This window comes from Lissotriton vulgaris, unplaced genomic scaffold (assembly GCF_964263255.1).
Source record: "Lissotriton vulgaris unplaced genomic scaffold, aLisVul1.2 SCAFFOLD_1627, whole genome shotgun sequence".
NCBI classification, from domain to species: Eukaryota; Metazoa; Chordata; class Amphibia; order Caudata; family Salamandridae; genus Lissotriton; species Lissotriton vulgaris.
The window spans coordinates 379,825-396,687 of record NW_028246708.1 but is presented as its reverse complement, the minus strand read 5'-3'; the positions used below and the strand labels follow the sequence as shown (position 1 = coordinate 396,687).

At 47.1% G+C, this 16,863-nt stretch overlaps 1 protein-coding gene and 1 long non-coding RNA gene across 2 annotated transcripts in view; both read right to left on the bottom strand.

Annotated features, from left to right (window-relative positions):
• The window catches only part of ATP11B (ATPase phospholipid transporting 11B (putative)), a 471,244-nt gene that overhangs the window by 170,397 nt on the left and 283,984 nt on the right, over nt 1–16,863 (bottom strand). Inside the window, exon 18 of the mRNA XM_086949489.1 lies at nt 10,153–10,334. Within this exon, the coding sequence (XP_086805615.1) occupies nt 10,153–10,334 (182 nt within the window). The remainder of the gene's footprint in view (nt 1–10,152; nt 10,335–16,863) is intronic.
• On the bottom strand, nt 14,409–15,973 carry LOC147665778 (uncharacterized). Its single transcript, XR_015304976.1, has 3 exons — nt 15,873–15,973; nt 15,261–15,731; nt 14,409–15,190 (listed from the first exon to the last, which is right to left on the bottom strand). It is a non-coding gene; the product is annotated as an uncharacterized LOC147665778 (long non-coding RNA).

Genomic DNA, 16,863 nt, shown 5'->3' with positions numbered 1-16,863 from the left:
ATGCTAAGGTTCCGGGTGTGGTCCGTCGGGATGGGTGGGTTTCCAAGGGCAGGGAGCCACCAGGAGCTGTCCCACGCCGTGAGCAAGGGAACGAGGATGAGGACCTCGGTCTTCTCAGAGTTAGTTTTAGGCAGCTGTCGCTCATCCATGCTGCAACATCTTTTATTCCATCTTGAAAGCGGAGTCTGGTGTCTTCGGGGTTCTTTGTGAGAGAGAGGATGAGCTGGGTGTCGGTGTCGTTGGAGTAAGATACTATGCTGAGCCCGTGCTGTCTGACGATGGCGGTGAGGGGTGCCATGTAGATGTTGAAGAGCGTGGGGCTGAGCGAGTATCCTTGGGGTACTCCGCAGTTTATCTCTGTGGGTTCGGAGAGGATGGGTGGGAGTCTGATCCTTTGGGTTCTGCTGGTGAGGAAGGATCGGACCCAGTCGAGGGCGGTTCCCTGTATGCCGACGGTATGGAGTTTGTTAGCGAGAGTGCGGTGGGAGTATGTGTTGAAGGCTGCCGGAGAGGTCTAGACCTGTTCTTGAATCATTAATTCCATGTTAAATTAGTTAATTTGGCACAATCAATTTTTACTTTTTCAACATTAAGACTTTCTTTTAGCTAGTTGGTTTTATTATAATTTTAACAAAAGCTTTAATGTTCAATAAATTGATCAAAATATATATCTATATCTAGTGCAAATACTGAATATATAGGTAAGAATGGTGAACAAAGCTCTTAAGGAACCTGAAATCACATTTTAAAACATACAAATGAAAAATACTTTTATTCCTCAATTGTACCTTGGGTGTCCACCTTCATTCACTTCATTTCTTCATGGGCACTTTTTCTGGCCCTGAACTTTCATGTGACAACCTAATGCATTCTGGGTGCTGTAGTCTTGGTTTGCTTCAGTTGATTTAATCAGACTAACACATGATATGTAGGATTAAAGCTGAAGACTGGAAACAGTTTCTGCAATGAGATTGTGCAAAATGACCACCCTAGATGTGCTATAAAATAGTACACTATGAAAACAGCCTTAACGGGTATTCACTTTAAAATATGTATGCATCAATCCTGTGATCCAAGTGTGAGATGTCTCAGGAAACAGTTGTACACATTTTACCATGTGTGGCATTTTATTTAGCTATTCCGATTTCCTTTTGACTTTCATTCTTCAAAATATTCACATACAGGGCTTGGCATCAGGGCATCAAATGCTATTCCCAAATTGCTGTCTATCCCTGGTAGACTTCCAGTTAGAAATAGAGGACTACAGAGCAAACTCCCAAAACATATTCAGGTCATCATCTAAGCTAAAATTCATATTTTCAATGACAAGAAATGTACCTGGGTTAAAAATGAGCACCTGCGAAATTCATAAAAGAACAAGTTACTTACCTTCAGTAACACCTTAACTGTTAGAGATTATCTAGCCGCAGATTCCTGATCTTAGAATTTTCCCCAGGAATCAGACTGGATCCGGAATTTTACTTGAGCAGTACCCCTGGCGCCAAGAACACCGACAACTGGTGTGTAAAACTAAAGCCCTGAAAGGTGAACAGCCCTGTCCCTAGAAATTTGTTTGCAGAGTGATGAGGATGGAAGGGTTGGTAAGGAATCTACAGCTAGATAGAGTACTACCAGATATGGCAATACTGAAGGAAATTAACTTGTTTATCTGCTAGAGACTTGCAGCAGCAGACTCCTTACCTTAGAACTGATAACCAAACAAGCGCTCCCCGCAGATGGGACTACAAAACGATTTCCCACCAAAATGTTCTGCAGACCTGAATGGGAAAAGTGCCTGAAACAGAAGGACCGGACTCTCCAGGCAGCAGTACTTCGTGAACATGGGTAAAGAGGCTAACTTTGTTGCCTGGCAGTTGTCCAGGACCGGACGTCTGCATGCTAATGCAGTGGTCACAGCCTTTGCTCTGCTGGAATGAGCATGCAACCCCTCAGGGGGTTGCTTCTAGGCCAATGCATAGCAGATTTTAATGCAGAGCACGATCAATCAGGAGTGTGTGTGTTTCTGCACAGCCGTCCCTTTTTTGCCCGACATACCCCATGAAGAGTTGCTGTCCCATCTGGAATCGTTTTGTGCGCTCAACGATAATGCTCTTTTTGGGTCACGCTGGTGGATTCTCTCCTCTTCCTTAGAGGAATAAGTTGCAGCGTAAAAGGTAGCCAAAGTGATGGACTGGCTTACGTGGAACAGGGTGACTACCCTCCGCAAGAAGGATGCTCAAGTCCATAGGAACAGTTTTTTGTTGGGGAAAAATTAGATGTAGGGAGCCTGAGAGGAAAATGCCTGTAGTTCACGGACTCTCAGAACAGATAAAATTGCCACCAGAAAAGCAGTCTTGATGGTAAGGTGATGGTAAGGGTCTGAAAAGGACATGTGTTGAAGCAGGTCAAAGGGAGCACAGAAATTGAAGAGATAACCCTTCAAAGTGCCCAATGTAGAGCCCTGCTGAGCCAGGGTTAGGATAAACAGAAAAACCTGAGAAAGGGGAACACCCAGGGGATCAACCTGTTTCTCAACACACCATGCCACAAATTTATCCCGACGGTTGGTGTATACTGTTTTGGTGGAGGGACGCTGAGTTGCCAAGAAAAATCACAGACTTAGGGCAGAAGGTCAAATGTCTCAATCTTCATCCATGAAGGCGGAGGGCTGACCAGTTCAGGTGGAGAACCTTCCCCAACGCTGCGACAGAAGATCTCCCCAAAGGGGCAGCCTGATCTGAGTACTGATGGACATGCTCAACAGCTCGGGATACCAGACACTCCGAACCCAGTCCGGCGCCAGTCCGTAGCCACAAGAATAACTCGGACCCGGTCATTCCCGATTTTTTTTTGAGAACTCTGAGCAGGAGTGGTATGGGCTGAAAGGCGTACAGGAGGCCTGCACTCCACTCACAGCAAAAAGCGGCTCTGAGTGAGAGCATTTTCGGCGGTGGAGAAAAGATCTAACCAAGGCTCGCCCCACTAATGAAAGAGACCTTACACTACCTTGGGTGGAGATGCCACTGATGATGGGCTAGGCATCTTTCGCTGAATTCGTCCACCCTGGCAATCAAAGAGCCCACCAGGTGTTGAACCACCAGGGATATGCCCCGACATTCCAGTCATGCCAAGAGGTGCAAGGCCTCTTGACAGATTCCACAACCTCACTGCCCTGTTTATTGCAGTACAACATGGTAGTGATGTTGTCCATGAAAACCAGAGCTAGGCATCCCTTGATGGGAGGGTAGAAAGGCTTTCAGTGACAGCTAGATCACATGGAGTTCCAGTAGGTTGATGTGGAGTCCAGATTCCACCGGAAACCAAAGGCCTCTGATCTCTACCTCTCCCAGATGGCCACCCCATCCCAGGAGAGATAACGGTCATACAGTCAGAATTGTTTGGGAATGGAGAGGGGCCTGCGTTGACCCATCCACAGTCTGTTAACCACTGCTGCAGATCCATTGCAGTGCCCACAGAGATCTGGACCATGTCAGCGGATTTTCCTGATGCTGTGCCCATTGGAACTTCAGGTCCCACTGCAGAGCCCACATATGCCAGCAGACAACAGGTCACTAGCAAGATGTAGGAAGCCAGGAGGTCCAGCGGCCTCAGAATCCGTCCCACCAAAACACAGGATAGAGGATGTAACATCGGTATCATAGTCTGAATATCCTGTACTCGCTATTCGGTAGGATAAAACCAAAACTTCACTGTGTCTAGTACATCTTCGATGAAAGGGAGCATCCCAGAAGGAGCCGGGTTTGACTTTGGCAAGTTTATAGTGAACACCAGGGAGTGCAGTAGGTCTGCTGTAGTGTGGAGTTGGGAGATGTGTCCCTGGGACGAGCCTTCCTTCAACAGCCAGAATTCGATATAGAGAAAGACAGGCACCCCTAATATCCGCAGAAGGGCTGCAACCACCTTCATTACCCTGGTGAACACCTGTGGGGCACTGGTAAGGCCAAAGGGGAGCACTGTGAACTGAAAGTACTCACAGCCTACCATGAACTGCAGGTAACATCTGTGGGCAGGCAGGAAAGGGATGTGCATGTGTCCTGCAAGTCCAACGCTACCATCCATTCTCCCGGGTCCAGGGCAGACAGGACTTGTGAGAGAATGAGAATTTTGAATTTCTCCTTTTTCCTGAAGAAATTGAGAGGGCGCCGGTCTAGAATAGGATAAAGGCCACTGTCCTTCTTCGGCACCAGAAAGTACGGGGAATAGCAACCACAACCTAGTTTTGATGCCGGCACCCTCTCTATGGCTCCCTTGGCCAAGAGAGCCGCCAGTTCCTGGCAGAGAAGGAGAGATGGGTCGATCTAAAATGGTGGCAATGGTGGAGGTGTGGTCATGAACAGGTGGGAAGGAGAAGCCCCTTTGGAGAACCTAGCGGTCTGATGTATTGACCTCCAGTGGTGCAGGTGATGGTTCCTGGGTTGGGAAGCTTGCATGCAGTAGTGGCTGGACAGGTATGGACGCAGCTGGAAACCCCTTCTGTGGCCACTAAAGGAGTGAAAGGTGGACTGAGGTTGACAGAGAGCCGTTAAAAGGCCCAATGAACTGGCCGTAGATCTGCTGTCCTTGAAGCGCTCCAGTGCTGAGTATGCCTGGTCTCTAAAGAGATGGGAGCCATCAAAAGGCATGTCCATAAACGAAGCGTGGACATCTCCTAAAAAAACAGTTAGCCTCAGCTAGGCATCGCGCCTAAAGTTCACCAACTAAGAAACCGATCTGCTAAGCGAGTTAGTCATGTCCAGCCCACGTTAGTCCTGACCGCCGAAGAGGGCAGCTGAAGGTCCAGGACCTCTACTGCCCTCCTAACCACCATACCAAATGAGGCACCCTCTTCTGTAGCCACGGTAGGAGGGGAGGCCAAGTCAGTATCTGGAGAGTTGTCCAGTCCCCTGACTTCTGCCAATTCATCACACCAGTCCATATTGGGGTCTTCAGGCTGGTATTCTTCAGGGTCCAGTGGCCCCTCCCAATCTTCCCCAAGTCCTAGCCCATAGGAATAGGACTCGTGCTCCGGCCTGGAAGGAATGGCTCCAGTCTGCGCCAGCCTTTCCGGCTCACTGTCGGAGATAAGAACAGGGACAGTGTCGCTGGGAATGTAGGTAGTGGTCCAGAACAGCTCCAATGAAAGGGAGCATCTGAGCAGGGGTCAGGAGTGACTTTGACATGGTTATAGTGTACCCCCGGAGTGCAGGAGCTCCGCTGTAGTCTGGAGGTGGGAGACAACTATCTGGGACAAGCCCACCTTCAACAGCCAGTCGTCGAGATGGGGGTAGACCCCTGATCTCCGCAAAAGACTTTGGTAAACACCCGAGGGGTGGTGGTAAGGCAAAAGGGGCGCATGGTGAACTGAAAGTGCGTGTGGCCCACCGTGAACAGCAGGTAAAGTCTGAGGGCAGACAGGCGAATCCTAAGTTACCATCCAGTCTCCCAGGCACAGGGGAGGCAGGAATTGTGCAAGCGTAAGCATTTTGAATTTCTCCTTTTTCAGGAAGAAATTGAGAGGGCACAGGTCTAGGATAGAACGAAGGCCTCCAACTTTTTTGTACACCAGAAAGTAGCAGGAATAGCAACCACAACCTACTTCTGCTGCCGGCACCCTCTCTATGGCTTCCTTGGCCAAGAGAGCCGCCACCTCTTGGAGGATTAAGTAAAGATGGTCACCGTTAGCCTGTCGCAAGTAGGTGGAGGGGTGGTCACCAAGGGAGGGAGTAGCCCCTTCGCACAATCTAGAGAACCAATTGGTTGGATGTTATTGACCCCCAATGGTGCAGGTGATGGCGTATCCTGCCTCCCACTGGTTGCCCATGATGGTCCGAGGGCAAACTAAAGAGGTTTGGAGGCTGAGGATGCCGAGAACATGACTCATGGGGTCTATAGCTACCGTGTCCTTGGCTAAGCAGGGGCTATAAAGCTTGTATGCCGTGGTGGCTGGGTGGGTAGAGACACGTTTGGAATCCACTTCCATGGCCACAAAAGGAGCGAAAGGTGAACTGGGGTTGGGGAACAACCATGCCTACAGCACAAGGACCTGCTATCCTTGAAACCCTGCAGCGCTGAGCTCCCTTGTCTCTGAAGGGACAGGAGCCATCAAAGGGCATCCATATAAGCAAAGATTGGACATGCCCTGAAAAGGCAGTCATCCTCAACAAAGCATGGCGTTGTAATACCACAGACGAAGAAACCGCTCTGCCTAACGAGTCACTCGTGTCCAGCTAACATCAAATTGTGAACTTAGCCATGTCTCTCCAGTCGGCAATAGCTTGAGAGAGTATGGCCAGGACCTTCTTTGAGACCATAGTCAGCACCTGCACAACCGAATCCCAGAGTGAATGGGAGTAACGCCCCAAAAGGCACATGTTGTTCACTGGCTACAGTGCCAGGCTGGTGAAAGAAAACATTTTCTTGCTCAAGGTGTCCAGCCTTTTTTTTTAAATACATATATGGTGGGGTGGTACTGCTCTACATCTGAAACTTTCAACAAACATGCTTCTAACCTTTCAAGCCAACTTCAAGCCAGGCATTATCCTAAGAGGCTTATCAAACGTTCCCTCAAATGTGCTGAAAACAATCATCGCGAGGCACTCCTGGAGCCCCCGATAGAGAAGCAACCTCTAAACCGCCTTACTTTTGTCAGCACTTTCAATACCAAGTCAAACTGTATCCAACCAATTGTCAGACGACACTGGCGGGTGTTTAACTGTAGCAATGACAAAATCGAGCCCCCCTTATTTGCCTTTAAGCGATCTAGTAGCCAGCGGGATCGTCTAATACACACTCGTCCGAAGGAGACACCTAAAAGAAGTATTGGTACCCTATGGGACTTACCGGCAGTAACCGGACACCACCCTTGCGGTGCCTGTTCGGTCTGTCCACAGACCTCTAACATCTCCCATATAGATATAGGCACAGATCGCCCCTGGGAATTGAAACCGTTTACCTACTGTAACACCACAAACGAAGTCTACCAACTTACTTGTCCCTGCAATGAGAGATATATTGGGATGACTACTCGAAAAGGTTCGCACACGGATGTTGGAGCACAAGAGTGCTTTCAGATGTAAAAAAATTGTTTCTAAATTGACCAAACATTTCTTGGACCGCAAACATAGTGAATCAGATTTCAAAAGGACGGTCTTGGAGAAGCCATATATCCCTTCCCATGTCAGTGATGTATCCAAATTCTTTTTCACGAAGGAACAGAAGTGGATATACAAACTATCAACCGATAGTCGAGGGTTAAATGATGAAATACCATGGACCAGTCTGGGATCCAGGACATGAGTAATATACATATGGCCCCTTGATATTGAGTGAGTAGAAATACATAAAGAATGAGCACATTTGTTTTCAATATATGACCTTCTAAAAGAAAAGTAGCAGTCAGTCACATGCCCCTTTTTTTGCCTCTTCTGTAAATTTAGTTTCTCTAACCCATTCTTATCGGCTGCCTGTCGCTTGCCAGTAAATATTCATAAGAGGGAGGAAGGTCGTTTTGTAAACACTCTAATCCTAGACTTAAATGCCGTTTAGAATTTTGTGTTAGTGATAACACATAAGACTTCTTAGTGACAGTAATGAATCACTTTTAGTAAATGCCAACGTCAGTCCCTACTGTCTACACAACATTGACAGCATCAGTAGAACATACGAGTATTAGAACTACCCTTTTGGGCGTCCTTACGTCATTGTGTAGTTCTAAAATACTAGCGCGATATTAGTGACACTGAGATCCCTCGGGGAGGCACTTGTAAACCCGGGTAACATTTGCTTTCAATAAAGTTTTCCTTTTCAATTTCTCAACGAGCCAGTATTGAAGAGGCTCACACAATCAAGCTGCATGTTGAAATATAAACGTAAGAAAGCTATTCAAGTACTCGGCACAGAGAAAGAAATGGCATATGCTTTACGATATCTACATCGCTCGGGGCATGAGATTTTTTTTGTGAAAAATCGAGACACAGTGTTGCCCAGAATTACTCCAAGATTTTACTGAGTTTACTGTTGTATTATAATTTAGCGACATTAGCGCCCTTTTTTAGACTAAGAACTACACATTGTGTACTAAGAACTACATTTTTTCGAGTTATGACATCACTCTGTAGTCCGCGGTAACAACGCGAGACTACGCCCCAAGTGTTCTGATAGACTGAGGGACTTCTCCGCATCGCAACAGAGTTTACGAAATGCCAAGTAAATTTTTCTAGACAGTTCTTTTTCCCACATGACCTATAGATACCCATGCAAGCAAGTTCGTAGGTTTCACCATAGACGGTTTAAATTAGGTGAGCTCAATGATTGGGTGAGACATACAGAGAACCACCTATAAGCCCTCCCTGGACTGCTGGTTGCCTCCCCCTGACTCAGGATCCGACAGAGGCAACGACGGACAGGTAGGAAAGGCGCTTTCCATTGAATGGGCTATATATATATATATATATATATATATATATATATATATTTTGACTTCCCTGGTGTTTCTTAAAGTTGTTTAAGGTCTGCGCGCACTAATGTTCTAAAAGGGACTAAGAAACGGTCATGTTTAAATAAAATGATTACGTTTCAAAGAATTTTGTAGCTTTTGGGGTTCTCCTGGCAAGGGTGAGCCTTTTTGTCACTGGGAGCGAGGAGAGTGGGTACTCTAAGAAGTGAGGAAAAAAGATGGGGGGCACCCAAGAAACAAGGTAGAGCAGAACTAAATAGATTTCCTCTTTGTATTGAGCTCACGATTCCTTACTGCTACAGAGCGGTGCCTCATAAATCCCTGAGCCTGGTCCAGGAGAGGTGAGGAATAGTCCCAGGTCAATCTGGGTGAGTGAATAAATCCACAATGCTGTTTTTTGTGTGTGTGTGTGTGTATGTGTGTATATATATATATATATATATATATATATATATATATATATATATATATATATATATATATACACACACACACACACACACACACACACACACATAATGAGTAGGACGGTTTAACCCTAACACAGTGTCTATCATGTGGTGTTTGTTATGTTATTTTAGGTGAAAGACACATTAATAGACACAGAGGAATAGTAACAGGTTCCGGTTTATTATATCCTTTTGAAAAATCTTTTGAGTTACTCACCATATTTTGGTTTATTTTCATACTTTGGTTGTGAATATCACTTGCAGTAGCACTAAGTTTATAACAGAGGCCCTGAAGAAAGCCGTGGTTCCTTTCCCTAAAGGCTGAAACATGTTGGCCCATATGCAGTTATTTGGTTCAAACTGCGTTTTCTGCACTGTTCTTGGTTTTAATTCGGAAAAGGGCAAGCTTTAATAAAATTCTCCTTCTTTTTTGACCCTTTATCCTATTTTAATTCACCACTTTTGTTTTTTGCACTGCACTTGGTCCCATCTGTATCAAGTTTGCATGGTCTGAGAGTGATTGAGGGTCGGAACCCAACTCAGTCTGTGGGTATGGTATTTTATCTCAATGATCTAGAGACACACTATCCCTGATGGATAACCAAGTGATCAAATTGATCATTACAAGACTTTGATGGGAATCCAATGGACGTCTATGGGTTTCATCTACATTCACCGATGGTCCGGTGTTCTGGGTTAATGTTCTACTTGGACGACTAGACTATTTTGTCTATTGGTCATCAATGCACTAAGAGAGGCACGAATGACCGCTGATTGAGGTTGCTTTATATCCTCTTCTTTAGACCCCTGGGTTTCTTTGTTACGAATATTGGCATCGGGGATTGTAACCTAGGCAGGTCTTTAAATATCCCTTAGACCCCTCTTTCACTGTATGTTGTTTTGACACCAGGAAACTAGTCATAAAAACTTCAAAGAAAAAAGAATCAAAAAGCGACTGGATCGCTCTCCGCATCTGCGCTGACTGGCAAGTAATAACGGATGTCAGCGTGCTATGGTGGTTGCCAATAAAGGCATAGCGCACATCACTTTCGGCGCAGATAGCGCTACACGGAGCTAAATGATTCCACCTTCTGGGGCACAAGTGAAATATTTCCAGATCCAGTTTAACACCTGGTTAAATTTGAAGGTAAGGAATCTGCGGCTGGAAGTCTACATCAGATAATGTTTGCTTTGAAGGGGTAAAAAACTGATAAAAACTCTTCAAAATACATACTACGCAATACTTACTTGTCTTCCACCCCAGTTGCACCAAGAATTTCAAGGTCTTTCTCTATGAAGTTGAATGCATCTCTTAATCGCTCTTCTCGCTGTTGTAATGCTGTTCTGGCCTCGAAAAGGAGGCGGTCAACTTCTTGATACTCTTCAGCACTGAATCGTCGGCAGGCCACACACAAAGTTCTAAGCCCTTTCTAAGAAAAAAGGAATGACAAAAGATTGAATAGAAAAATACAAATCAATAACAATTGTTTGATCACAATAGAAAGGGCTTACAGACATCCAAGGAGTATTATGTTGAATTAAAAAACTAATTCAAAATGTCTCTGGAACATTGAAGGGTTCCCTAAATACATTCCCAAAAACTAACCTATAGAGGTGAAACACACCGCAATTTGCCAAAAAGCCCACTAGGCAATGAGAAATTTGTAAATTTTAAAAGCAAGTTCAAATTACTTACAAGTATCTGACGGAGTGGGGTTTGTGGTGCAAGAACCAAACTTTTTACAAAGCACAAGGTAACTGTAAATTGGAATTGGTGTTTGTGAAGCCCTCCTAACACTACTACCGCCTTCATTCAGTATCCTTTCAATGTATGCTGGGTGACTCATCTGGTGTTAAGGGGTCAGTAAGAGTACATATAGTTATAGTTAATATGTTTAAACGTGTTATGGATTTTTAACAATTAAAAAAGCAAATTACATGAAGAATGTATACTCTAGTACTGAACACTTTATTCTGACTTTTACATCCAAACTCCTCACTTTCGCTAATGTAGGGTAACATTACAAAATATCTCGAATACAAAAGGAATGAATATCAAAAGTAAAGGCTTAATGAAAAACTCAAAACCCTATCACAACTTGGCTAATATAGGTACTGTTTTTGGATCTAAATACATGTTGCAAACACTAAAAAGTAACCAACCAGGATTGGGCCCCTTGGTGCATGAGCTTCAAGTGGTCTAGAGGAAGGGGCACTCAGATCACAGAAGATAGAAAAATACAAGAGACAACCAGTTGAGCAATATTCTTTTATCTTCTGTCTTTTGAATTGTTACTCAGTATTGACTAAGCCAAAAAAGTAGTGATATTTATATCATACTAGCTTACCCGTTGCGCATTGCAGCGATCTCAGAAGAAAGGAAATTCAAGGAAACTCGTTATGATAAACATTAAATTTACATTGTGTCATTGTTATTGAAACATTCATTTTATTTTCGAAAACATTTCTAAGTGTGGCTTGAGCAGTGCGTAATCGATCTGTTTCCAATCTTGATTCTCATTGCTTGTTCTTTTGAGAAGAACGAGCTTGAGCAGTGCGTAATCGATCGGCTTCCAATCTTGATTCTCGTTGCATTTTCATTTGAGAATTACCGGCTTGAGCAGTTTGTATTCGAACAGCTTCTAATTTTGCTTCCCGTTGCTCGTCTGTTTCTGAATCGCGTAATGCCTTTTTCTTTCGTGCTTCTGATGTAGATTGACCAATCGATTTTTGTTTGGGGTCATAACTGTCGACGATGCTCGCAAATTTGCTGTCTATTTCAGTATTTGAAAGATTATGAGGTCCCTGGGAGGGCGATTTAAAAAAAATATTTTTGAAAGAAACCTTTGCTGGAGCGTACTCAACAACTTCCCAAAGTTTCATGGCGATCGGATGAATAGTGTAGTAATGCATAAAGGACAAACAGACAGACATACTTTCGTTTTTAGGTTTTGCCTCGCCGAAGATGCGCTCTGCGCATCTTTTCGGCGCAGGCGAAAACCTGATGAGTTGCATAGTGTGGCTTGGTTCGGCCCTCGTCGTTGATTGGCTGGCTCCGTAAACGGAGCCTTGCCATTGGACGAGGGGCCTGTCCGTCAATGCCGGACCAGACACGGGGGCGTTCCCGACATTCTTTGGCTTTTGCCGACGTCACGGGACGCCGGGAACGCCCCCGTGTCTGGTCCGGCATTGCCGGCACTACTGCGTCTCTTCCCCCCCGTTTCCCGCCCCGTGACTGGCCGGCCGGCCAATCCTAGCGCGGCCGGCCGGAAGTGCCCGCCCCCCGCAGCCCGGGGAAGAAGGAGAGGAAGACGGAAAGCACTATGGCGGCGCCCGCGGGGAGACCGGAGAAGTGCCTCTCCAACCTGCCGCTCTGTCTGGGCTGCCCAGCCTGTCGCTGCTCGCCTCCCAGACCGATCGTCACGGTGGCACACCGAACTTCTCCGAAATGTACCGAGTGCTTTCTGCATCCTGTCAGTGCGTTTGGCCTTTGCCGTCGCTCTGGGGTTGGCTTGTTTGCGACACCTCGCAGAGAGATGGGCAGAAGCCCTCTCTCTCCCCGGAGCCCTCTCTCGATCTGCCGGTGGAATTCCCGGGCTCCCACTCCCTCGGAGGCCTGAAGTAACAGCCTGTTTCCGTGCCAGCCATAACCTCTGATGCGCGTGCAACATTCTGCCGAGGCCCAGGCGAGAACTGCTGCATGCCTCTGTGAACGGACCGGGTGAGTCTGGCCTCTCGCCTGCATGCCTCTGGGCCTCGGACACTCGAGCTTCCCAAACATTTCCCAGAATGCCCTGGGGCCGGGCGATAATGAGCGCTCACGTTGGGTATTGTGATAAGATGCGGCTGAATGGGAGTGTTTGGCTTGCAAACACTTGGGGAAAGCCTACCTTTGCAAGTGAAGAGCCCCCCCATTCATGTGATAATGTCGAGTGCTTGTCTGACACCTGCTCTTGTAATGCACACACCCCATCACTTCCTTCTGTTATGTGCGAGGGCCTCTTCACGCTTCCACCTTGTCAGGCAGCTTTCCCATTATTTACTGCTTAAGTGCTTGAACGCCTGCTAATGGCCTACGGGATGGGGCTCCGTCCGGCTGGGTGGGAGGGGGGCTGCCCACTGTGCAGAAACAATGAGCAGTGTAAGGTATATTGAAGGAGGTGCTTAATGGTCGCCAATGGAAGCCTCATAGTAGAACGGGACACAAGATATGTTTTTTTTCGTCCGACCATAAAAAGCAGCACCTGGTGAAAGCTCGTCCCTGTGTCCCTAAAGGCGCATATCGCTGCCTTGGCTGATTTTACTCCTGTGTGGCTGTCGGGGATAGCCTTACTCCTGAAAGCCTTTATATCGCTGCTTTGGCTGATTTTACTCCTGTGTGGCTGTCGGGGATAGCCTTACTCCTGAAAGCCTTTAAAACAGCATGATTTCGATGAATCTCCCAGCGGGGGGCACTGAGCCCGGAGGCTGTGCCAGGAGGGTACCGAGTCAGCGACGGTCGCCAGAGGGGCGGCCAGGCCCGTGCGCGCCCCCGACAGACCTGCGGGGGCCGCACTCTTTTGTCCATGATGTCCGGAGTGCAGGCGGCGCTCCTCCTGCTGGTGGTGACGGTGGGTGGTTTTACACTTTTGATCACTCTCCAGATGCGGTCGGAAACACAGTGGCGGATATTTGGAAAGAGTGCGGTTTTGAGGGCTGCAGTGTGTTGGGCTGGCGAATGGAGGTTGTGGTGGAGGAATGGAAGTTCATTAGACGTGATGTTTTATTCCGGAGTTCGCTAAAGAAAGATACAACGGAGCTTAATTTGTACCATAATAATTGGCGGCGCCCAAAGTTTGTCTGAGAGGCCGGCGATCGGCACTACGCAATGGCGTGGGTGCCAAATTCCAGCGCTGTGTAGTGCCGATAACACTTCACGCCCGCCTCTTTCATCCACCACCTGCCACTTTCTGCTCGTTTTTTTCAAAATTGAAGGTTATTTTTCACCCCTACTTTCGCCCTTTATCGATGTTTCTCTGTATTTCGCTTCCTATTTCTTTTAATCTTTTTTGTTTTTCTCTCTCTTGCCCTGTATCTGAGTTGGGTGAGGAAAAGTAAGTGCCGATGTACGGAAATAGTCATTTTTTGTGTTGTTCTCCTACTCTTATGGACCGGCTCCCGTTCCCGCCCCCCTACCGCTGCCTCGCTCTCTATGTCTCCCCGGCCCCGTTCCCGTCCCCCTACCTCCGTCATTTCTTGCCTGCATGCTCCTACGCCCGTACCTCCCTCGTCATTTCTTGCCTGCATGCTCCTAACCCCCAGCTTCTATTATCCTGCAGCTGTTACTGGTGAGTCGTGTCTGTGGCTTTTAGCAGTTGATTCTGTGTTTGTGTTTTTCATGGTTTCCATCTCCTCCTTGTTTTCTTAATACTTTAGACGCCCCTCGGTGCCCAGGAGAGTCCCTAGGTGTCGACTGTCTGTTTCCAGAGAGTTCCCCTAGTTGTTTCCAGCATCCGTTTCTTTTTCTCAATATTTTCAGATGTCTCTGGTTGCCTGTTTGTCTTCTGTCTACTTCCAGTTAATGTTCCTGTTTCTTCAGTGTCTGATTTTTGTTTAATCAATACTTCAGATGTTCCTCTGTGCACAGGCGTGTCACTGTAAGTTTCCAGTGTGTGTCCTTATTGATTTTCACTGTCTATTTCTTGCAGTTTGTGTATTTCAGATGTGCTTCTGTGTCGAGCCGTGGCCCTGTCTGTTTGCTGCCTGTCTCCAGTTTATGCACCTGGTTGTCTTTCAGTGCCTGTTCCCTGTTCTCTCTGAACTTCGGATACTTTGTTTCCAGGGGTTTTCCTGTCGGTCAGTTTCTGTGCATGGTCCGTATTCTCCCATGGTCCTATTGCAGACGCCTCTATGGGGCCAAGTGTGTCCCTGCCTGTCCTGACCGTTTCAAGAGTAGGTTTTGAGCTTTCTCTGTGTATTGCAGGTGTCTCTTTGTGCTCGAGTGTCTCCCTCTCTGTCTCCTGGCTGTTTCCATTTTATAATCCAGATTGTCTTTCAGTGCCTGCTCCCTCTGCTCTGTATACTCCAGATGTCTCTCTGTACCCCTGCCTGTCTCTTGCCTGTTCCTAGGTCACGTCCTCGATTGTCAGGGCCTGTTCCTGTACTCTGTATACTCCAGATGTCTCTCTGGGCCCATGCCTGTGTCTTGTCTGTTCCTAGTGCCTGCTCCTTGCACTCTGTATACTCCAGATGACTCTCTGTGCCCATGCCTGTCTCTTGTCTGTTCCTAGTGCCTGCTCGTTGTACTCTATGTACTCCAGATGTCTCTCTGTGCCCATGCCTGTCTCTTGTCTGTTCCTAGTGCCTGCTCCTTGCACTCTGTATACTCCAGATGACTCTCTGTGCCCATGCCTGTCTCTTGTCTGTTCCTATTGCCTGCTCCTTGTACTCTGTATACTCCAGATGTCACTCTGTGCTCCTGCCTGTCTCTTGCCTGTTCCTAGGTCACGTCCTCGGTTGTCTTTCAGTGTCTATTCTCTGCACTATGCATACTCCAGATGTCTCTCTGTGCCCCTGCCTGTCTCTTGCCTGCTCCTAGGTCACGTCCTCGGTTATCAGGGTCTGTTCCTTGTACTCTGTATACTCCAGATGTCTCTTTTTGCCCATGCCTGTGTCTTGTCTGTTCCTTGTGCCTGCTCCTGGTACTCTGTATACTCCAGATGTCTCTCTGTGCCCATGCCTGTCTCTTGTCTGTTCCTAGTGCCTGCTCCTTGTACTCTGTTTACTCCAGATAACTCTCTTTGCCCATGCCTGTGTCTTGTCTGTTCCTAGTGCCTGCTCCTTGTACTCTGTTTACTCCACATGTCTTTCTGTGCCCATGCTTGTGTCTTGTCTGTTCCTAGTGCCTGCTCCTTGTACTCTGTATACTGCAGATAACTCTCTTTGCCCATGCCTGTGTCTTGTCTGTTCCCAGTGCCTGCTCCTTGTACTCTGTATACTCCAGATAACTCTCTTTGCCCATGCCTGTGTCTTGTCTGTTCCTAGTGCCTGCTCCTTGTACTCTGTATACTCCAGATAACTCTCTTTGCCCATGCCTGTGTTTTGTCTGTTCCTAGTGCCTGCTCCCTCTGCTCTGTATACTCCAGATGACTTCTCTGTGCCCCTGCCTGTGTCTTGTCTGTTCCTAGTGCCTGCTCCCTCTGCTCTGTATACTCCAGATGACTTCTCTGTGTATACATGTTGTATGTGGTCGTTTTTAGGGTGTGCAGGCAAAAATGGGGGTAAAATTGGGGTCTGCAGTGCTACACGGTCAGCTCTCCTAGATATCAAGTGTGTATGTTACTGTTTTTAACACATTTTTGGTCTGGCAATAATTGTCAGTATGGAACTAATTAAGTTCTATCAAGCCCTGTGTGTGTTGAGGAGGGCCCCTCAGTGTTAGACATGCTTTTACGGAGGTTTAGGGACCTTGTTGCTTCACTGCTGATTGGGCTCTGAGACGGCCATCCTGCCTAGTTGCCTGTTGTGAATGGGTATAAACAATAAACGTCCGATTATGGTGCCGGTTGGACCTATCCCCCCTCAAGAACACAAATAACCTACTGACATTTTCTACCTGAAATAGACCATCTAATTTGGAAAGACCACCCTGTGTCCTTCCTGATTTTATTTTCACCTAGTCACTAATCTCAAACTTATACTCCTTTCTCTCCATGCTCACATTTGTCCCCTTGCCTCCTACACCATTTCAACCTTTCAGCCATGCAGGGACCAATTTAGTACCAGGTAAGCATCACACATCTATTGAAATGGGGGTCGCAGTGTGTAGGGCTTGCAGTGTGTGGGGGGGGGACGCAGTGTGTGGGGGGGCTCTGTGTGGGTGTGTGTGGAGGGCTCTGTGTGGGTGTGTGTGGGGGGGAGCTCTGTGTGGGTGTGTGTGTGGGGGGCTCTGTGTGTGTGTGTGTGTGGGGGGGGGGCTCT